At 39.4% G+C, this 21,512-nt stretch overlaps 3 protein-coding genes across 3 annotated transcripts; 1 reads left to right on the plus strand and 2 right to left on the minus strand.

Annotated features, from left to right (window-relative positions):
* Positions 1-427: 427 nt before the first annotated feature.
* On the minus strand, positions 428-15,254 carry gsk3bb (glycogen synthase kinase 3 beta-b). The gene is made up of 11 exons (XM_079463159.1): positions 14,473-15,254; positions 10,027-10,220; positions 9,474-9,557; positions 5,592-5,702; positions 5,289-5,419; positions 4,717-4,823; positions 3,636-3,733; positions 3,338-3,433; positions 2,412-2,598; positions 2,095-2,184; positions 428-2,012 (listed from the first exon to the last, which is right to left on the minus strand). Exons 1-11 carry the CDS (start codon positions 14,558-14,560, stop codon positions 1,945-1,947), a joined length of 1,254 nt encoding a protein of 417 aa, XP_079319285.1. The 5' UTR covers positions 14,561-15,254; the 3' UTR covers positions 428-1,944.
* Positions 15,255-15,860: 606 nt separating this feature from the next.
* Positions 15,861-20,428, plus strand: taf5 (TAF5 RNA polymerase II, TATA box binding protein (TBP)-associated factor). Its single transcript, XM_079461412.1, has 11 exons — positions 15,861-16,305; positions 16,571-16,796; positions 17,009-17,324; positions 17,438-17,601; positions 17,699-17,834; positions 17,918-18,038; positions 18,158-18,287; positions 18,459-18,623; positions 19,009-19,186; positions 19,370-19,547; positions 19,656-20,428. The coding sequence occupies exons 1-11, from the start codon at positions 15,924-15,926 to the stop codon at positions 19,871-19,873; spliced, it is 2,214 nt and encodes a 737-aa protein (XP_079317538.1). The 5' UTR covers positions 15,861-15,923; the 3' UTR covers positions 19,874-20,428.
* On the minus strand, positions 20,380-21,346 carry atp5md (ATP synthase membrane subunit k). The gene is made up of 4 exons (XM_079462520.1): positions 21,274-21,346; positions 20,779-20,882; positions 20,567-20,662; positions 20,380-20,479 (listed from the first exon to the last, which is right to left on the minus strand). The coding sequence occupies exons 2-3, from the start codon at positions 20,863-20,865 to the stop codon at positions 20,573-20,575; spliced, it is 177 nt and encodes a 58-aa protein (XP_079318646.1). The 5' UTR covers positions 20,866-20,882; positions 21,274-21,346; the 3' UTR covers positions 20,380-20,479; positions 20,567-20,572.
* Positions 21,347-21,512: the final 166 nt, after the last annotated feature.

A 21,512-nucleotide genomic window follows, 5' to 3' on the forward strand; every position in this document is an offset into this window, starting at 1 on the left:
GTTTGTGCATCTCGTAACTTCTAAATGTCAAATAAACTGCTGAGGAAACATGACGCAATGCTTGGATACTTCAAAAACATTTTACAGTGCTACATGACAGCACTCACTTTAAGTGTTTTACAGCTGAAAAAACAAAGAAACAATTATTGCCTAATATGAGTTAATACTGTAGACGTGTCACTGTTTTCGCTTCTCCTTTAAAATAATAAAAAGCCAAATAAAAAAATTCCGGTAAATATGCGCATCTCTAAAAGAGATAACCAGTGATGTTTAAAAGCCATTACGAAGTCTTCTAATAAGAGGACTGATAACAAAAATCGTTCTCACGAAGTTAAAAGTACAAAAAAGAAGAACAAAATAGTCAGTGGTCAGCTTTACCTGAGCCAGAGTTCAGAAGATTCTTTCTATCAGCCAAGCATAGATCATTCAAACAAATTCATATTTTAATACTATAGTTATAAAGGTAATACGTTCATACAATATCACATTCAATATTCATACAATAGGTGAACGTCTTGATAACAGTTCTTTGAACAAATGGTAAAAACTATTTTGCTAAGAGGCAAACAACGTCGGGTATAGGGACATATTCTTGTGACAGCACTGTTGGGAGATACAGAAACAGCCTGAAGTTGTTTTTTGGTGCTGATGATTAGAAAAAACAGCAGTGAACGCAGTGCTACACTTGCACAAACACAAGGGAGTGCTAAAGAGAACCATGAAGAATACCCAACAGAACCGGAGGCAAATGTGCTCAGGAGAAAGCGCTCGAGACATCCTGCTTATCTTTTTGTTGGAAACATTTGAACAGTCCACATGGTTATCGGGTTCATCGGTTCCGAGTCACTCCTCCCTGCTAAATGTTGAAACAATGTTATGGAGAGAATTCAAGACATAGAAACTCTAACATCTTCATTGTTGCTGGGATTTGGCTCTATGAGAAGGAAAACCTGTTTGTGTCTTTAATCCTGATTATCATATTCGTGCTATTATTCTTTTAGCTCACTAACGGTTCAAGAATCAGCATATACAGTATTTATAGACATACAGCATGCTTGCACACGCACGGGAAATATTTCGAGAGTATGTGTATGTGCTGCGACGACACGTTTGTGAAGTACAGCATGACTATACAATGTGAAGTAGGCAAGACAGGAAGGTGGAAGAGAAAAAAAATGGAGGGTTTGAAAGATACATGTATGTACACAGCAGCATACAATTTAAGCACACATATCCGCCCGAAACTGAGGGAAAGGCCAAAGTCATTAGCATTTATTTCACATAGCCCACTGAATGTACACAAGACCTGGGAATCTGTCCGTGCCGATGAGCTGCTCTGGGATTGGGTCATTGGTTTGGAGTTGGACCAATCAGAGGCCAGCTTTCTGGTATCTTTTGAAGCTGAAGCTCTAGGCCCTACCCAGCCAGCCTGGGCGGTCCTGCGCCACCTGTAACATCGCTTCGAAAGCAGTCATATTACGAACAGACCCATCTTCGTGCCTGTTGGCCGAGTGCCGGTGATATCAACAGGAACGGGGGTCGACTTTTGTTACGCTTACAAAAGAGCAACAGCGACAGTGTACAGATTTTCCTTAAAAAATGTCAAAGTAGACATGTGAAAAGAGATTTGTAGGTATGACTGTTTATAAGAGTGTGTATATATATATATATATATATACATCATACATCTTATATATGATATATATATTATCATTTAACATCGCCTCATAGTCCTGAGGTGATGTTTTCAAGACCTCGTTACAGTTTTTTTACAGCAAATAAATACAAAATAATAATAAAAACAAAAAAGGACCGGGGGAAGGTTTGATTGGTATTTCCATCATGTGAGAATTTCGTTGTGTTTTAGCCACGCCCTAGACTCCGGCGAGTGGGTGTAGTTAAAAAGCAGCAGCGTGAAATCGACCCGTTTACGTTTGAGCGGGTTCAAGTTGAAGGATTGGGGGCAACAGAGGCAGCGTTGGCGTTTGGACCACGATCGCCACTGTTGGCACCTGAAACACAACAGAGAGACATTCACATGTAAGAGGCGACTCGACTTGATGAACACATCTTGTGATTTATGAAAGAAATTACCTGTCCCAGCTGAGGCAACAGAGTTTTCCACCTGGTTCTGAGCATGCGCGGGGATGAGAACGGAGGTCAGCGAGGGGTTACTGGACAACTCTGGGGAACAAATTCAACAGACAGAACGACTATCACTCACTATTGTGCAAATACCTATAGAATTGAAACTATTTAAACAGGTAAGCTTTGAATCCACCTCTGTACAGAGAGGATAGATGTTGTTCCAAGCCAAATTATTGAAAACATTTAGTTAAAGATCCATACTTTAAAACAGCTTACGCGTATATCACAAATGATGCTGTTGTACTTGTGTGTATGAAACATACCCTGTGTAGTGAAATTAAACAGTACGGGTCTTTCTCTCCCGTTGGGAAGCTTTAGGGATGGTTCTCGGAGCTCGTCGAAGAACGTGTGAGCGCACGCTTCCAGAGGAGTGAACCGGCTCGTGGGCGTGTACTCCAACAACCGCGAACACAAAGCTATCGCCTCCGGTGGGGTGCGTGGCCGGAAAACCTACCACGCAACAACATGGCAATACTTGCATTAGGCAATAAAAAATTCCTCTTGCGTAGAAACCGTTTTCCAGAATATAAACATTGGTCCAATTTCAGTTTAAATGTTAGAACGATATACGACCAAAACAATATTGAGGACTGAATTAATGTTAAACAAACAGCTTTAAGACAGTCACACTATAGATTAAGGTCCCGAATTAACTATATGTGCTTTATATGAACTAATAATATAAAAATGTTATATATTTTTTATATAAAAAAAGACTAAAGATTAAAACTGAAGCAGGAAGTGCTTCTGGACCGGTGTTGTTTATATCTTGCAAAATGGTCTAGTAAACTAGTATAAATAAATACATTGATAACTTAGGAGACACATCAGAAGTGAAGAATTAAAAAGTTAAGTATTAAACTCAATAGACTTCAATAAAGACAGAGAGGTCTGTCTGTGTACATGTATATTTGTGCATTTTGGAAGATTTTTTATGCAAAGTGATAGTATGTATTACATATTACAAAAACAAATAACATACACACCAACAAACCTTTTACACTACACATTACACATTAACATTGCATATAGATAAACGCCATTAGCAGAAACTATTAGTCAAAGCAAGTAACATCAGTAAGGTAAACAAAATTTTTTTTAGAGAGACATTATAGGAGAAATGCTCTACAAAATAACAAAACTTCAACAATTATGTACTGTACAACAATATTATGTACTGTACACCAACCTTAGTCCATGGATGTGCCTTAATTTGTGGAAACTTAAACTCGGTGTAATTTGGGTTCATCTCGCGGATCTGTTCTCGTGTAGGTGTTCCCAACACCTGGAGGAAAAGATTCACAGGGCTCATGTTAATTCTTTAAATAAACTTTCACAGAGTAGAATACAACCTCAAAGAAAAGGGTACAGTGCTATTTCTACGTGATGTACTCTGTGCCTGAAGCAATTAACAAAACAATTTTTTCTGCCCACATTTGATCTCATCTAAAAAAGAAGTAATTTCAGAAATACACACACTTCTATACCTTGATGATTTCAACCAGCTGATCTACGCCACTATCACCAGGAAATATGGGCTGTCCCAACAGCAGCTCGGCCAGAACACAGCCAGCTGACCAAATATCTGAAGACAAACAAAGAAAACGTGTCTACATCTTTCGCATTTATCCACAGCACCATCAGGCAACATTCAGGCTTTTTATTGTTTCAGTACATATGGAATCGAACCTTCAACCTTTGTGATGCTAACGCAATGCTCAATGCTCTACTTAGCGATATTAAAACCAACCAGGTTATGGGTGACCTATTCCTTTAATTGCTGTGTAGTTGGAAGATTTTCGGAACATCCGACAACAGAATGCCTTAATGGTCAAAAGTCGTCAAGTACAACTGTGAAGAGATTACAATACAGTTCCCAGGGGTTAAATTGAGCCTGGGCCGTCCGGGGCGGAGCCCAGGCACATAGGCTAACCGCCTCGCTCTGCTCCCCGAATGGGTGCGGATCTACTGGTGTTATGGAGCTGTAGCTGTCATGCCCCAGTATACATCTGCTGTGCCCTAGCATAAATCTCAAGTTTAAGTAACAATTGCCCTTTTTTGTCAGTGTATAAACTTACACCGACGTTCACGGAAAGACAGATCTATATGCAACTCGCGATTGTACATTAACCACGCGCGTGCAGAAATCATTCCCTGTGTTCCATTCCGAAGTGATGATCCTTATGCGTCCGGTGCGCCCTGCTTTTATAACGTTTCAAGCTGTTTGTGAATAATTACTTTACTTCCAAATTATGTCATTTTCATCAAATTCAAGCATTTGTAGCGGATTGTTCATGGTGTGTGCGGTACCAACTATATTGATTTGATTTGATATTGACACAAGGAAAGGGCACAGGCCTACAGAAGGATTTTATCATCATCAAATTTAGCTTTGTAAAGTGCTGCAATCTAGAATGAATTTGATCAGCATTTTATTGTTCAAAGCAAAAGGCTCTCTCAATTTTTATAGTTTATCAATGAAAAAGTTTTGAAGCTTCATATACGCACCCTTCAAAAAACCCCAGTGCCACGGCACATAACAAATCCCAATTTAACCCCTGACAGTACCTATGCTGGAAGTGTAGTCTGTTGCTCCAAAGATGAGCTCAGGAGCTCTGTAGTAGCGCGAGCAGATGTAGGAAACGTTGGGCTCACCACGCACCAGCTGCTTAGCACTGCAGGAATCAGAGAGAGGGAAAGAATTAGAGATAACGGGAAATGACTCCGAGGCGAGTTTATAGCAAAACAGTCATCATTATTAGGAGTGATGTTATACACATTATCTTCACAGATGTAACAATATACTGCCAAACAGCTGAACACAGTTTATCAAGTTTCAGAGGAACCAAACCTAAAAGAAATTAGTTTGATCAAAGCTTCAGCGGACGGATGGTCGGATTTGATCTGTGAAATACCCACTTTTACACTGGAATCCTGGTAAAATGCCGTAACATTGGCAGATGAACTATTCCATTAAAGACACCCCATGCGGATCGATCATATAACACTACCATCGACTGTGACGACAAGCTAAATAAATCAAGATAATAGATTTTCGACCCCCGAATCACATTTATCTACAAGCAAATGTTGTGGAGTCGTATCAAATCCCTCAGAACTTTCAGATTTCCCCAGCACACCTTCCAAAGTCACAGAGCTTCAGTACGGCCGTCTCTGGGTCCAGCAGGAGGTTCTGAGGCTTGATGTCTCGATGACAGATGCCGTATGAGTGAATGTACGCCAAGCTGCGAAACAACTGGTACATATACAGCTGAGAAAAGACACAAACACACACACACACACACACAATGACTTCAACGCAGCAGAAGTTTCACGTACTGTGACTTTCCTCTAGCTAGTGAGGAGTAACTAGTCTGGTCCAGCACAGAAAACCACGCTAGCTTAAATAGGTTTTACTATGAGAATTTATCAAAAGACGATACCTTCACATAAACCATGGGCAGGTGCTGCTTGGCTCTGCTGTAGTGTCGACCCACTCTGTAGACGTTCTCAGGAACGTAGTCCATCACCAGATTCAGATAAACCTCATCCTTCTGTGTATGTGACAGAGAAAAGATGATGAGAAACCGAAGAATAAATTCACCTACTTAGAAATTAAAGATACAGTGTTACCTGTATAAATAATGTATAAAGATGTACAGGAAAGAGTTCATTAAATTTATGAGATTCATGAGATTTGTAGTTATTTGTCTGTTGCCATATATCATTTAGGACTCCGAAGTGCTCGTTTTGGTTTCAATTTCACTAAATAAACTCGAATTACAAATCTCACAAATTACGAACCCTCACAAAATCTATCGTATTACTCTGAATGACATTTATTATTAACCCACTGGAGCCATTTGGATTACTTAAAGTCCCCCTGTGGTCGATAATTATATCCCTCAAAACTAATCTTTGACCATCAAAAATCAATATTAAAGGCGCCATTCCCTGTGATAGCAAATAATATCTGCAAAATGATAAAGCTCAAAGTTCAAAGCCGAGCGAGATGTTGACTTTAACAGAATTCGCTTTTCAAGGACTACAGAGAATGGCCGGAATCGGACTACAGTGCTTTACTTCCCGGGTAAATGATGTTACTATTCAGAGTTTTTGGATAACATCCGCCCAAAGAATAATGCCAAAAAAGTGGCGAGGCCTTCCGTAAAGAAAAGCTAGCTGATAAGGTATGGGTGGGACATCTTCATACGCATGCTGTAAGCGAGGAACCAATCACCAATCACGACAGACCTGGTCAGCTTCACCCATCAGAGCGTTTCGGAAGGAGGGACTTTATTCAAACCAGAAAAAGCTGATCGTTTTGTATGACGACGGACAGCAGTGAACAATAGACTTGAAATATGTAAGATAACAAGTGTTTTTTAAACAAAAAATATGAACATCCATTGTTAAACACCCAAAAAACCTAATCAAAGCTTCAAAAACAGCCGAAGAATGGCCGCTTTAATGTTTGAATGAAATAATGACAGAAAGATTCAAAGTAATCACCATGGTGATCTAAAATGGATGTAAGTGTAATTTGATTACCACCCATTTGAAAGTAACTTATGAAGTTAGTTACTCAAATTTGGTATTTTTAATACGCAACTAAGTTACATGTATTTCGTTACTCCCCATCCCTGGATACATGAATATGCAAAATAGCCCCAAATTACCTTAGAAACACCACATTAACACATAAACAATAAACTAAATTTTTCATCACAGGGAGTCTTTAATAAAATATGTATGAAGACAACATGTAAGAAGACAACATGACAGCATATATATTTTTCAGGTCATCTTGGTATTCTTTGCATACTGCATACTTCACCCCAGTGAAGTAATGCGATAACTGAAATCCATGAACTTTCAATGACTTCTGAAGCATCAGGTGTGTGCGTGGTGATACGTTTTCTCTATGTAAATGATTGAGCGTTCTGTCTGGACAGAGTTACATAACTGACCCCGTCCAGCAGTTGTGACATGGTCGCAGCAGTCAGACACTATGTCATGGTGCTGGAATGGGGGATCTACATGTAAGAACAGCACTGCTTTGTCTAGAAGACAGACGCAGAGCCACATGCCTTTATTCGTAGGCAAGAAACGTAACTCTATGCCAGCAAGCAAACGCAAATGATTGGTCCATACATCGCAGTGTCCGCTGTACATATTTAGCAAGCTCTTGTGTCACTGTGAAAACAACCCTCAGTACTCAAGGGAGCAATGCAGCTGACTTCAGAAGTCCTCGACAAAATACCTCATGCTCTTTTTATTCGGGTAGCTAGCAGTAAACACAACAAGTTACTAACATGCTCGAAGAGATATCTGCACCGTTGTTCCACCATGATCTTCAATTCATCTGACACACAATGATTTAACGATTAATCGTGATTAAAAAAAATATGTTTACATAAAATATATGTCTGTGCACATATAAACATTTATTAGTTTTTATATTTTGTGCTTATAAAGTGTATGTGTTTATAAAGACAAAACGAATATGCACAGTTTACAGACATATATTATGAGAACAAACTTTTATTCAGGATGTGATTAATCGTGATTAATCGTGAAACAGCCCTACACATAAAAAGGGCTAACTAAACTAGTCAACTTAACATTCTCAAACACCATAAAGACATGGAAAAAACTAACAGAGGCTATATTAAATCTGGAATTTTGGGCGACCAATTATTTGCGCTTTTATTCTGTCACCACAGAGCTGCCCTGACACTATAAGAATTACTCTATTCTAAGAGTAACCGTACACCAACAGTCCCTTGCCGGTGCGCTGGCATGTAAGCTTTCCTTTGAGGTCAGACTCCTGACATTTCAGATTGCGTAAGGTTTACGGAAAGTTCTGACGCCCAGCCAGCCGTTTGTGAAGAAACCAGGATGAACCCACATTACTCAATATGTAACAAGTCACTTTTATTATGTGGCCTGAGGCACGCTTATTTATAAAGATATGCCTATAAACAACCCCCAAAGGTCGCATTTGGTACTAGGCTTTAATCTAATGCAGGCTCATTTTTATGTGCAATGTGTAAGTCAACTATTGATCCAGCAGTTAAAACGTCAAAATATTTTGGGTTGAATTTACTAAAATGTGTCACTTGAATTTAAAAGATAAGATTATGTCAACAATACAACCGACTCTTTGAAACAAAAAATATAAAATATATAAATGTACACAGTTCTGCTCATGTCAAGAGTTCATATCAAAGCTTTTCATCACTGACTTTGTTTAATGACATTTGATACTGAATCTCAGGTGTGTGGACTGTTTCTGTTTCAGGGGAAAATATCAGTAACACGGAGAGAGGTAATACAGCAATATTTATGCACACAACATACACAAATAAACAATTACAAACATTTTAGAGTAACTTGAGTATCTATATCTTTTCGTTGTTACATATTTCTTCGTTCTTTTTATAACATGAAACGTCACGCTTCCGAAGAGCGCGACAGAAGCTTCCTGTCACACAGAACGATCTAAAAAAACAAGTTGATGTAAGTGCTAAATGAGTTCAATTTTGTGGTACATTTGGGACCTTAAGTTAAATGTCTGAGAGTGATAAAGCTCATCTCGCCCAGTGTTTGCTGCATATAAAAGGAAATGATAGCTGTGTCTGAATTCGCCCCGATCTCCTATATAGTCGGTTTCCGCCATTTTGTAGTGTTTTCCAAACTCATTCCCTACATTTGTTCACTACTTTTTACCCATAATGCATTCTGATTTTGAGTGTACATCCGATGTAACATGTTCCTCAAAATGAAAGCAGCAAAGGTTTTCTGTAGCTTATAAAACCTGCTTTGTGTTCTCATTATATGATCCTACAACTTCCCGATAAAATGGACTCCCTTAGGTCTGCACTTTCTCTTGTTCTATACACACAGAACAGGAGTCAGAGCATGTCATACACAAAAATAGGTCTGGTAACAGTTCTTCTATACCCGGCTAACCATCAATTAAAAGTTTTCTAGAGATCTGTCAATGGCCCCTGCTGTGGTGACAGGTCTTGACAGACAGTGGGTTCTGGGGCAACAGCTATCACAGGATTAGCAGAAATACCATCTCCAGGTTAACGCTGCAGGGCATGAACCGCTGCTGCTGTAAATACTGTATCTGTTTGTCTGGCAGATGCCTGTTTGCCTAAATGTTTGCGTAAATCTCAACAAAAGCTGCCATAGTGTAAAAATTACAGTATTTAAATAAGTCCTCATTATATTATGGCATTACAGAAATAAAATTGATCTGTAATCTAAATTTCAGTAAGATGAAGAGGTACGAGTTTGAGCTGAACGACACTTACTTTGTCTCCACTGGAGTAGAAGAAGTACCGTAGACGAACAATGTTACAGTGATCCAATTTCCTCATAATCTGTAATTCACGATTCTGATATGCAAATGTATAGAAAGAGAGAAAAAAGGGAGAGAAAGAAATAGACATAAGAAATAAAATAAGACTGGAGACTATTGGGTGCACTTGCAATAGATTGCAACAATCTATTTTATCTCTGGAATGTGAACGTTTGAAGATACAAAAATGTAACAAAAAGGACTTGTTTTCAGAGATAGGTTTTATTGGGAAAGGTGGGCATTCTATAATAAAAAGGGGATTAGTAAATAGAGGCTAAAGACCTTTTTAATAAAAGTGGAAAATTTTGACATCATGTTGCAAATTAAACTGGGGCTTTGTTGATAAATACAATAACTGAAGTAAAAATCCAGCAACTTTAGCATGAAACCAACAAAACAAGAACGGTACATTGACCAATTTCTAACTAGCTTCTAGTTAGCAAACATCATACCTTGTTATCAACAACAGAATCTTGAACTTGTTTTGGTTTGTCACACAATCTTACCTTAAACCTTTTATCCTGCAGAACCTTCTTAATGGCCACCGGCTCACTAGTGTCACAAAGCTTTGCCTGATACACGACGCCGAACGAGCCGTTGCCGATGACCTTTGTGTCCGTGTAACTGACCTCCTGAGGTCGGTCGGGACCCTGACCCGGGGTCGCAGCCACCGTTGTGACCTTACTGCCGTCTTTATCTCCTAAAGACAGACAAAAGAGAACTAGTTTATGCATTGGTGAATCCATGCAGCATACGGGTCTAGTGTAATATCACAGTGATATTTTAAGAGGTGTTACTATGAGCGTGGATGTAAGATGGTGTGTGTATATCAGGACAGCTGCTTCATTCACCTGGGTGAGTTAAACACGCATCGTTTCACACCTCATCATACCTACCCACCCCTCTGCAAGCACCTGACAGCGTGAAAATGGAAAATATATTTAAATATTCAGACCACACGACACGATGGAAATGCATGAGCTGCCTGACTACAAAGCATATTTAACAAATACTTTGTGTGTATTGATTTCTAAAGCTGTACATGATTTCAGTTTGTTTGGCTGAGCAATTTTAACAAATGTCTGATTTCTTAATGTTTCAAATAATCATTTTAAAGTCCCAACTGATACTATCCTACTTACACTTCCCCTATTAAGAGATTTTCCAGATGTCAAAATTAGTTTACTAATGTGGGATGAAATATGAAATACAATTTCAGCAGTGCAAGAAAATCAACTTATAGAATTTAATAAAATAAAGTTGAACAGACTGTTATCTACAGTAATGTTAGTTTTTTTAAGCAAAATGTTACAATCACATGCTTATTTCTGATCATCACATTCAATCAGCATTTGTGTGTGTGTTGAGCAGGTGAGGTGATCAATATAAATGCAGATAGTGCATGTTCAGCATGGTTGTGATGAGTCAGAGGGTGTGTGTGCACTCCTGTGATGAGCTCATAAAGATCTCTGCTTTATAACTTGCATGGAATTTGAATTGAGTCACGGTCCATTACTTATCAAGATCATCTTACCCATCACGCTTTTCTGACACTATACAGCTCAGAAACCAACTGCGCTAGCAATTAAGCTAGATAAACCAAGTCATTTAATACATGACTAAATCTCCAGTCAAAAATATATTTTACCTGACTGCTAAGAGGAGAATTAGTTAGAAATTTGTTTAAAAAAAAGAATAGAATAGAAAAGAAAAAATTGGCAATAGAATATGCTGGTAAATAATAATTAATAATTTTATAGAAATAATTTATTTTTGACCAATCGATTACAATTACTTTTCTAGTAGTTTGCAATTAGTTATTAGATAAGGATTTTAAAACATTATTTATTGGGATTGTGCTCAGAATGAGTGGTGTCCAGCCAATTCAATATTGCAGAGCAGTGTTTTCCAACAAAAGAGCCTCAACCAAATTCCAAGGGTGCCTCTTACACGACGAGACAATATAACGCATTATTTTAAATTTACATTTATGCATTTGGCAGACGCTAGTATATCCAAAGCGACATGCATTGCATTGTACTTTACATTTAGTTTCTGACTATGTGCAATCGCACTGGGATGGAACCCATGACCTTTGCGTTGTTAGCGCCATGCTATAACCACTGAGCCACGGGAAAGTATCCACAATTTAGTCCACACTGGATGAGGCACGTCACGACACCCAGTGTAGACACGGTGTTAGAGATAACAATTCAAGTGTTTGAGATATCAATTCATAAAATGGTTACTTCAAACTGGTGACATTTTTTTACATTTTCTATATACAGAGCAGATATTCAATGCATTTTCTGCTCCTCTTTTGATTGACAGAATATATATCCGCCCTGATTTTAATCTAGTAACTGATACCTGCTACAGATAATAGGCAGATAAAGGGGCCATATCTCTATTTAAAATAAGAAAAACAAGCAATACAATAGCACTTATTTTGTTATTTTTTTTAAATACATCTTTCAAATTATGCTTTAGAATATTTTAGTAGAGATTGTGAGCAGGGAAGCCTTCAATTATTGTTGTGGATTGAAAATTGGTTGTTGAACTACAAAAGGTTAAGATCCAAGGGCTAAGCATGTGTAAAAATATCTATATTTATAAATAAGAATAAAGATGTTTTTATACTTATAATAGAAATGTTTTTGTTTTACAAATGAAAACCATTTCAAATATACAGTAGATAGACTGTCTAGACTAGTCTTTAAAATGTGTATTTTATATTCTAAGTCTTTTAAATTATGTATATATTATAATTATTATATCATTTATTATAACTAAAACAATTTACTAATAAGAGTGATATTTAAATAACTCCCAGCAATTCATTGTTCTGACAAAACGTATCGCTATTATAAATGCTTTTCTGTAGAGTTGTGAAACTGCAGTCCTTAAGGGACACTGTCCCGTGACAGTGCAACCCTGCTCCAACACCTGCCTGTAATTTTCACGTAACCCTAAAGAGATTTATTATCATTAGTTAGTTAAGGTGTGTTTTATCAGAGCTCGAGTTAAACTCAGCAGAAGGGTAGCCCTCCAGGACTAGAGTTTGACAACTGTGTGTTTTATAGTCTCACACTTTTACATTCTTTAGCATGAGCTAATTTCACAGCTATGAGACGCAGCCTGCTGCTATTATGCACGTACTCTGACAAGCATGTCTGTACACAGGCGAATAGAATAGAATGTATATCTCACCACCTCGCTCCTCAGTAACGGACCTCGCTCCTCACATGACCCGAATGAGCACATCTCACAAAGAGACACTCAGGTGTAGCCCCTCATGAGGACACACCCGGAGGAGGTCACGCTGCCTTAGGTCTGTGTGTTACTATGGCAACAGCATGAGTCAGCTGGTACGAATGATACCGGGAGTCAGCTGATCAGGACCGCATGCTTGCCGAAATCCATACATGAATCTTCTGCATGCACAACGCCTGTGTTACACCACAAACCTTTTAGATCTCATAATGACTGCTAAAATGCAAGTAATTTTCTTTCTTATGCAAACATGTTCAGGTGACATTTCACACGAAAATCAAAAATCATCAGCTCTCAGGTGTCATTATTGTGATGTTTTCTGACATTTTACCTTTGAGCATTTTTGTAGTTCTGATGATTCTCTATGGTGATTCTCATTATTACTGTAATACATTATATGTTTTTTATAGTATATAATATAATATAATATCAGATAGGCACTGCAACAAAACATTATGAAAATAAGATCATGAAAATAAGGCTCATTTCTTATTTCCTCCTCTGGTTTTGGTGTGAAGTAGGATGCAAATAAGTCCTTAACCTCTATAAAAAGATACCTCCTGGCCACCACATCACCTTTTATGGTTTGACTCCAAATGATGAATGAATGTCGATTAGTAGACCAACCCTGACAATCATAATAGTTTCAAGGAACTTAAAACAGCCAGACTGCCTAACATGATGACTAAAGCTAACATCATTCAACTGTAGATGGCATGACAGACAAAAAAAACACATAAATGACATCTTGCCTTTTCATTGTGGTGCTTTCACACCAATGTTCAAATGTCAGTCAAAGACTCGGACTAAATGTTCGATCCACAATGACATTACAAGTCCCCTAATAGTACATGACTAGGTGGGCAACAGAGACATTTGGAAAAGAAGCGGAGTCAGAGGTGAGTCACCGACAGTCTTCTGATCCTCCGTTACTGAGGAGCGAGGTGGTGAGATATACATCATTAGTGCAGAAAATAAGTGATCCAGCAGGGCTGGGGCTCACGAGTGTGGCCTGTCAATCAAACACCATGGGGCATGGGTTCAAAAGATGGAAATGGGCATCGCTTTCGCTATCCATGCCTGATAGGTGTATGAGAAGACATTCATAAATGAATACCTATTCAAGGATGCTACAACGTTGTCTGAAAGTGTAATATGTTTGGGTTCCTGTAGCGCCTTGCATCAGCAAAGCAATGGTCATGGCCGTGCCAAGTAACACACATGTATGTAAAAAAGCATCTGCAATCTGCATACATTTAAACGCAATGTAGCAGCTTCCCAGCAAAAATTTTCATCTTAAATCAGAAAAACCTCCCACTAAAGGAATCTCAAATCAGATTAGCCATGATAGTTTTATGCTGATAGGGGATGATGTACCACCGCAACATCCCTGCTATAAAACTACTGAGATGTGCAGTGATGTCCTGGCAGGGTATTTCCTCAGTACACAATGCAGCAAATGAATTTACAATGAGCAGATCTGATGATAAGCGACAGGACCTGGCCCATCCCTTGACAGCCTGGATTGCATTAGGATACAGATCAGATGAGAGATGCTCACATACTGTACAGTATATATCAGATATATTGAATCCAAACTCGTTTGGTGTTTTTATCCTCACTGTGTTTGGCTGTGGAAATGTAAGATATCAAATGTGAGATGAGATATAGTCACTTACGGCTGACTTTCATGTTGCCAAAGGCTGAAGGCTGCGGCAATGGTTTGCAGCTCTCGGCGAATGAGGTGGTCCTAGGCCGGCCTGACATCTCCGAGATCTCCTTGTACTTCAAATTCAGGACTCCTCAGACACACCAGCAAATATTTGGGTCTCCAACGAGTTCGCTGTTTATGCGATTGACAGTAAACTACGGGATATATCTTCAAATGTGATGAATTCAATGGTGGTCAGCTGATGTCGTCAGCCACGGCTTGTGGACGAAAACGTGCGCTTTTTAGCATCAAATATGCCTTTTAAAGACACTTCATAAACAAGACGTTGCCAATTTAGTCCAGTGTTAATGCTGCTGATGTTCGAAAACGCCAAAAAGCCTAAAACACATTATACGGAGCACACATTCCGTCTATAACTGTGCATATCAGCATATTCCTGAACAATCTCGTATGCGCAAAGTTGAAAATCTGCCGCGATCGGACGGATTTAATCGTTCACTTTATTTTCTTCATACGGAGCCGGTTGGTATCGATGAAGCTGAGACTTTCCATGGCCGCCGCATCAGCCCATGGACGTTAATACAGATCCGATAAAATGATAATAATTCAGGCCCCTTAACGATACATCTACGGGGTTGTCGGCTTTCTCGTGGTTCCTCATAAAAGTCGGAAAAGGTGTTAAAGATGTTTCTCTTCGCTTTCGAGCAACGCGACTGTTGTTAAAGCCGAGCTGGATGCCTCCTACCGGAAAGTAAGTAAAGGATAGCGCAGCGCAGCACTCTCTGCTTTTCCTATCTTCTGCTGCTGTTACATTTAGGGACGCTTTTTTCACACTAGAAAATGCGCCGTTTGCGTAAGGATGCGCGTTTTAACGTGGAACGTTCAGCAAAGAAACGCAAGTGTTACGAGAATTCGAAATTGTGAACGCGCATGGTGACGTACGCCCTCTTCGAGCGGCGCGCCCTGATGCGAAATAACACTGGGGGAAATGGGTGGAGAAACAGCAAGCAAATGATGATTGACTGACACAGTTTATATGCTTTTGTTTATTATAATATATAAAATATAGGACGTTTTATTTATCATTGCTTTGAGATTGATTAATACATGGATTTACACCCATTAGTGTAAATAAATAAAGACATTAATAACGGTCTCTATATTGTCTCTTTTGCAACTTATCGCTTTATTGTTAAGCAACATGAATCGCTGCGTTTTTCTATATATTTTATTCACATGCATATTTTGTCCAACCGTTGTACTTTGAAAACGTTTTTGTTCACATGACAATAAACTACTTTGACCTGACTTTGATTTTAATCTTTTTAATTTAGTATTGCCAGTACAGTTTACAAATCAATTAATTAAACGTGAAAATGCTCGGACCCTTCCTTCATACGTCACGACGTACTTCGCGTTTCCTGCGTCCTGACGTCACTGCTCCCTTCGCCGGGGAAAATGGCGGCTGTGCAAGATGGGTCGATGGAGCTGGACACCGAGAAAGAAACAAAGCCCGAAATTCTTAGCGATGGTTCAGCAAACCTCTCGGGAAATGCAGGGAGCGGGGTGCTTTCCTCATCGCCGCCCGCCGGCGGAGCTCCGAAGCCAGAGGACCAGCAAACTTTGATTGCGGTGCTGCAGTTCCTGAGGCGGAATAAATTGACGGAGTCGGTGGATATCCTAAAGCGTGAAGCCTGTCTGTCGGACGACCAAGAGAACTCAAAGGCTACTGGTGCAGGAGGGAAGGGCGATGGAGACGCCGGAGATGCAAACGCTTTGCTCAGCCGTGTGTCCATCACATCAGCAGCCGCCCCCCAGAGCGCCCCTCTGCCTCTTAAAAGTGAGTTTACCAAACTTATAATACAATTGCATCAAAGATAGTAGAATTAGGACATTGCTCTGATATGATTGCCTTTGTGTTTCTTTTGCTAACATTTTACTACTACTCGAATTTGCATACAACCTGTTGAATCATATTATGATGAATATCATAGGTGTTGTGTACACAGTGCTTGTTGAAGTGATCAACTTTACTCACTTGCAGTAAGATTATTAATGTTTTCAATGGTGATTGATTTGACATGTGTTTACATTCTCACCTGCAGGCGGGGATGACCAACCGGATGTCAGAGTTGTGTTGTCAGCATACAGCCAGCAAGGAGAACCACCTCTTTATAAGGTTTACTACAGTGACCTGAAGAAATTCATAGAGTCGGTCCTGGACTGTCACAGGGCTGAGCTGTCCCAGCTCTTCTATCCTCTGTTTGTTCACATGTACCTGGAGCTGGTCTACAACAACAACGAGAGCGAAGCCAGGGCTTTCTTCGACAAGTAACTTTGTCTCTTGTCACAACAATTAATAAAAGTATCGTTGATGTATCTAGAGATGTGTACTAGTCTATATCTGCACCCCAATACTGTTAGAATTAGTGTGTCCAAAACTGTAGTATGTTAAAGTTATTATTAAGTTATATTTGGGCTATTATTAAAAAAATAAGGGTAAGATAAGAAGGTTTAACCAATCATTTTCTCTCCGCTGATAGGTTTAGTGGTGATCAGGAATGCTACTATCAGGACGACCTGCGTGTTCTCTGTGGCCTCACTAAAAAGGAACACATGAAGGGGAACGAGACTCTGCTGGACTTCCGCACCAGCCGCTTCGTGCTCCGAATCTCCCGTGACTCGTACCAGCTGCTGAAGCGGCACCTGCAGGAGAGGCAAAATAACCAGATATGGAACATCATTCAGGAGCACCTGTACATCGACATCTTTGACGGCATGCCCCGCAGCAAGAGTCAGATCGACAGCATGTCCGGCAGTCTTGCCGGAGAGGCCAAGCGAGAGGTTAACAAGGTCAAGGTCAGTCATGATTGTGGAAGCATGTGAAAGGATTTTTCTCTGATGGAATTTATGGATTTATTAGGATAAATTTGTGTCTCAAATTGGGTTGTGTTGTTTGCATGGGTATACAGGTATACTATGGGCTGCTAAAGGAACCAGAGATCGAGGTCCCTCTGGACGATGAAGATGATGAAGCGGAGAACGAGGAAGGAAAGCCCAAGAAGAAGAAAGCTAAGAAGGACAGCATTGGCTCGAAGAGCAAAAAACAAGATCCCAATGCACCTCAGCAGAACAGGTACAGATGGCCAACCCCGTTCATGTGAAACAAAACCCTTGAAATACCACTCAGATAAAAAGAGTAGCATCATAACCTGTTATTTCATTTTAAACAGGATCCCTCTGCCAGAGCTAAAAGACTCGGACAAGCTGGATAAGATAATGTATATGAAGGAGAGCACTAAAAGGATCCGACTCAGTCCAGAGAACCTGCCTTCCATTTGTTTCTACACATTCCTCAACGCCTACCAGGCAAGAGATGCATCACTCAATCTTTTTTTGAGTGACTTGATTGTTTGTTTTTGAGGTTTATAATTTTTTTCTGTGGTGCTCAGGGTTTAACAGCAGTAGACTTCACAGATGACTCAAGTCTACTAGCAGGAGGGTTTTCTGATTCCACCGTCCGCGTGTGGAGCGTCACGCCCAAAAAGTTACGCAAAGTCAAGTCTGCAGCAGGTACACATTACACCCATCATTTTGCATGATTAGTGTTAAATATCTATATACCGACAGCCTTAAATATCTCCTGTCTGTGCTTAATTTCCGTTAACGCTACTATCATGTGGTTTTTCTAGAACTGAATCTGATTGATAAGGAGTCCGATGATGTTCTTGAAAGGATCATGGATGAGAAGACAGCCAGTGAGTCTAAGGTCCTCTATGGTCATGGCGGGCCGGTGTACGGTGTCAGCTTTAGCCCAGACAGGTATCGAACGTCACCTGACGTAATCATTCAACCTAGAACATTGTATGATTATATAAAAGATGTAGAAAAGTGTACACAATTAGTGTAAAATCTAAACATGACTTGTGTATTTTACCTTAACATTATGTAGTCTGTTAATATTGTTTTATTATCTTTGTTATTCTTTTTTAGGAACTATTTGTTATCCAGTTCTGAGGATGGTACAGTCAGGCTGTGGAGTCTGCAGACATTTACTTGTCTCGTGGGGTATAAAGGACACAATTATCCAGTGTGGGACACTCAGTTTTCACCCTTTGGTTATTATTTTGTGTCTGGAGGACATGATAGAGTTGCACGGTACGGGGCTTTTAGGCAGCATATCATCGTTGTCCTTCCGTAACCTTGTATGTCCAAATTCGCTGCTTTTTAGGAAATGGAAAGACACTGTACTTTAAAAACTATTAAATACTGTGTTGTCAAAGTTGACAAGAACTTTTTATTGGTTAGATTTTTACAAAACCCAGTAACAAACATAGAGGGTGACTTATAATAAATAACTAAATAATAAGTGCAAATTTTGGAGATCCAAGGTTTCAGAAAGACAGCAGCGATATCTTTATTTTTCATATTTAATTTTCAATTTATTTATTTGAATGACTTAGCATGCGCGTTTCTTATGTTATTTTTTTTCAAGTGATCATTTCGGGTAATAAATATTCTTGTTTTAATATCTGTTTTCCAGCCTCTGGGCGACAGATCATTACCAGCCACTGCGGATATTTGCTGGGCATCTGGCTGACGTCACCTGCACACGCTTTCACCCTAACGCTAACTACGTGGCAACAGGCTCCAGCGATCGCACTGTGCGCCTCTGGGATGTCCTGAATGGGAACTGTGTCAGAATTTTCACGGGTCATAAGGTACTGAAGTCTCACTATTGCATCACTATGGAAACTGTGGAATCCATGCTGTATTCTTTTTTTATTGGACAAATCCTAATCGTATCAACCTTATCTTTTCATTGTACAACCCTTTTTACGGCTTTATTCATTTCTTATTGTTCATTTATCTTTTGCAATAATTAAACATACATTTTTTTGCAGGGGCCCATCCATTGTCTTGCTTTCTCACCCAATGGAAAATTCTTGGCATCTGGGGCAACAGATGGACGAGTACTGCTATGGGATATCGGACACGGGCTGATGATCGGAGAGCTCAAGGGTCACACAGACACGATTTATTCCCTCAGGTTCAGCAGAGATGGAGAAATTCTAGCATCAGGTTAGGACTGCTGCAATTACTTCTTAAAACCAGATTTAACATTTAAAGCAAATCCATCTAATGTATTATAAATTCTTCTCTTATTAAATTATTTTCTTATTAAAATAGGCTCTATGGATAATACGGTACGACTGTGGGATGCTATGAAGGCTTTTGACGACATAGAGACAGATGATTTCACTGCAGCGACCGGACACATTCACCTGTCTGATAACTCCCAGGAGCTCCAGCTAGGGTCATATCATTCGAAGTCCACATCTGTCGTCCACCTGCACTTCACCAGACGCAACCTGCTACTGGCCGCAGGGATGTACAACTCTCAGTGATGGTATCAGCTTTTTTGAAGATTCCCAAACATCTCAATGTGAAATTGCCTCAGGCAAAATGAAAACCTGTGTAATGAGACTCAGTCATCACATTCAGGGGTTACTGGTTTGCCAGTCAAGGTCAGATTGAATCCATCATGCACTGAGTGTTTGTATATAACCTACCCGTTAGCAGCCACAAATACCTCTTGTCATTTATATACTGATCCAAGATCAGATTTTATGTTTTTTTATGCAAAACCAAATTAACTGTTTGTACAAGCAAGGATTCTGAGCTTTTATATTTCTTTTTTCATCTCTGTAACATGGACCCGTCTCCATTGCCTTCATGCTTTATACATCTCTGAATGAGGTGGCAGAGCTAGGATCAGCCCAATATAAATCATAGACCACATTTTGATGTGCAAAATACATTTGTCCTTGTTCAGAATGCCTATACACGAGCACTCATCTCTACAAGCTTTTATATTAGTGCTTAAATGTGTAAATAAAACAAGTTTTCTATACCGTGTTGTTGTAAGTGATATTTTATTCTTTACATAGAACTGAAGTGATAATACAAGAACATCCAGCTTCCCATACCCCTCCGCATATAACAAAAATGTCCTGTAAAGAGACAGACAAAAAGATGAGTAAGTACAGGATTGTACGCCATCTTTGAAAAAACAAAAAGCTCTCAAAGTTAATACTTACTATAAGTTAACTTGACGTTACTGCCTTCTGCTTCTTGGGCTTCAACTTGAAGAAGAGGATAATGGTAGCAATGCTGGCGTATGTGGCCAAAACACACTGGGGAAGGAGAATCATTCAGTTCACAAAATAATGTCTTTATAAAAAAACAAAGGAAATTAAGGTTTATTTGAACAAAACCACTACTAAATGCAAATCCTGACATATTGACTTACATTCCTCCTGCCAGTAATGGTGTATGCATTGAAGTACTTGGCGATGCCAGTGAACTGATGTTGCGTCCCAGCGTCGTGTCCACCCATGATTATTGTACACGAACCTTTAGACAAACAACAATATAAATGTTATACAAACCATTATGAAAAAGACACACGGTTAACTTTAGTGTGGGAACATTGACGTAAGGTCACGCAAAGTGCTCGCGAGAAGAATGCATATGAAAATAATGCCAAGCTGCGTGCGTGTCCAAATATAATTGTAGTTTAATCCTTTGAAAATTATGCACACGCTAAACTCTCATAATTATATAAGTTTCGTTAATTGAAAGCTTTTGAGTCCATTCTCTAAAACAAGCGCCCTAATGGTGAAGGCGACCTCTGGCTTTATTAGGCTGAATTTATTCGTTTTACAAACAAGACGAAAACAGAACAGCGTTTTGAGACAAGAAGGCTATAATACATTTATTTATTAAAATGTAAAACGTGACTTACCGAGCAGACTTCGAGCTCCGCAAATAAACTGGTGCCCTTCAATCGAGAGGCCGGAAAACGAATGCAACAAGGAAATCCCGCCTTCTTTTAGCAAACGTCCGGTAACCGCTTACGCTCCGATTATTGGAGTACATTTGCGTCAATCACCTTATTGGCCAAATGTATTGGTTGCTAGTGACGTCAATCGACTGTTCTCGTAATTCTATTGGTCGAATGTGTTCTCTTTGGGTATGCTTTTG

Source organism: Barbatula barbatula (assembly GCF_947034865.1).
Source record: "Barbatula barbatula genome assembly, chromosome: 8".
Taxonomy (NCBI): Eukaryota; Metazoa; Chordata; class Actinopteri; order Cypriniformes; family Nemacheilidae; genus Barbatula; species Barbatula barbatula.

Bases quoted from the DNA above. Each gene is read 5' to 3' on its own strand.
- gsk3bb (XM_079463159.1), bottom strand. From the start codon at position 14,560: ATGTCAGGCCGGCCTAGGACCACCTCATTCGCCGAGAGCTGCAAACCA. The intron at 4,824-5,288 runs GTGTGCTGGGGA...TGATTCCTGCAG, and splicing joins AAGCTCTGTGACTTTGGAAG to TGCTAAGCAGCTGGTGCGTG. The intron at 3,434-3,635 runs GTATAGAAGTGT...CTTTTCCTCCAG, and splicing joins AGCTGGTTGAAATCATCAAG to GTGTTGGGAACACCTACACG.
- taf5 (XM_079461412.1), top strand. From the start codon at position 15,924: ATGGCGGCTGTGCAAGATGGGTCGATGGAGCTGGACACCGAGAAAGAA. The intron at 16,797-17,008 runs GTAACTTTGTCT...CTCCGCTGATAG, and splicing joins GCCAGGGCTTTCTTCGACAA to GTTTAGTGGTGATCAGGAAT. The intron at 19,548-19,655 runs GTTAGGACTGCT...TTATTAAAATAG, and splicing joins TGGAGAAATTCTAGCATCAG to GCTCTATGGATAATACGGTA.
- atp5md (XM_079462520.1), bottom strand. From the start codon at position 20,865: ATGGGTGGACACGACGCTGGGACGCAACATCAGTTCACTGGCATCGCC. The intron at 20,663-20,778 runs GTAAGTCAATAT...CTCCTTCCCCAG, and splicing joins CCATTACTGGCAGGAGGAAT to TGTGTTTTGGCCACATACGC.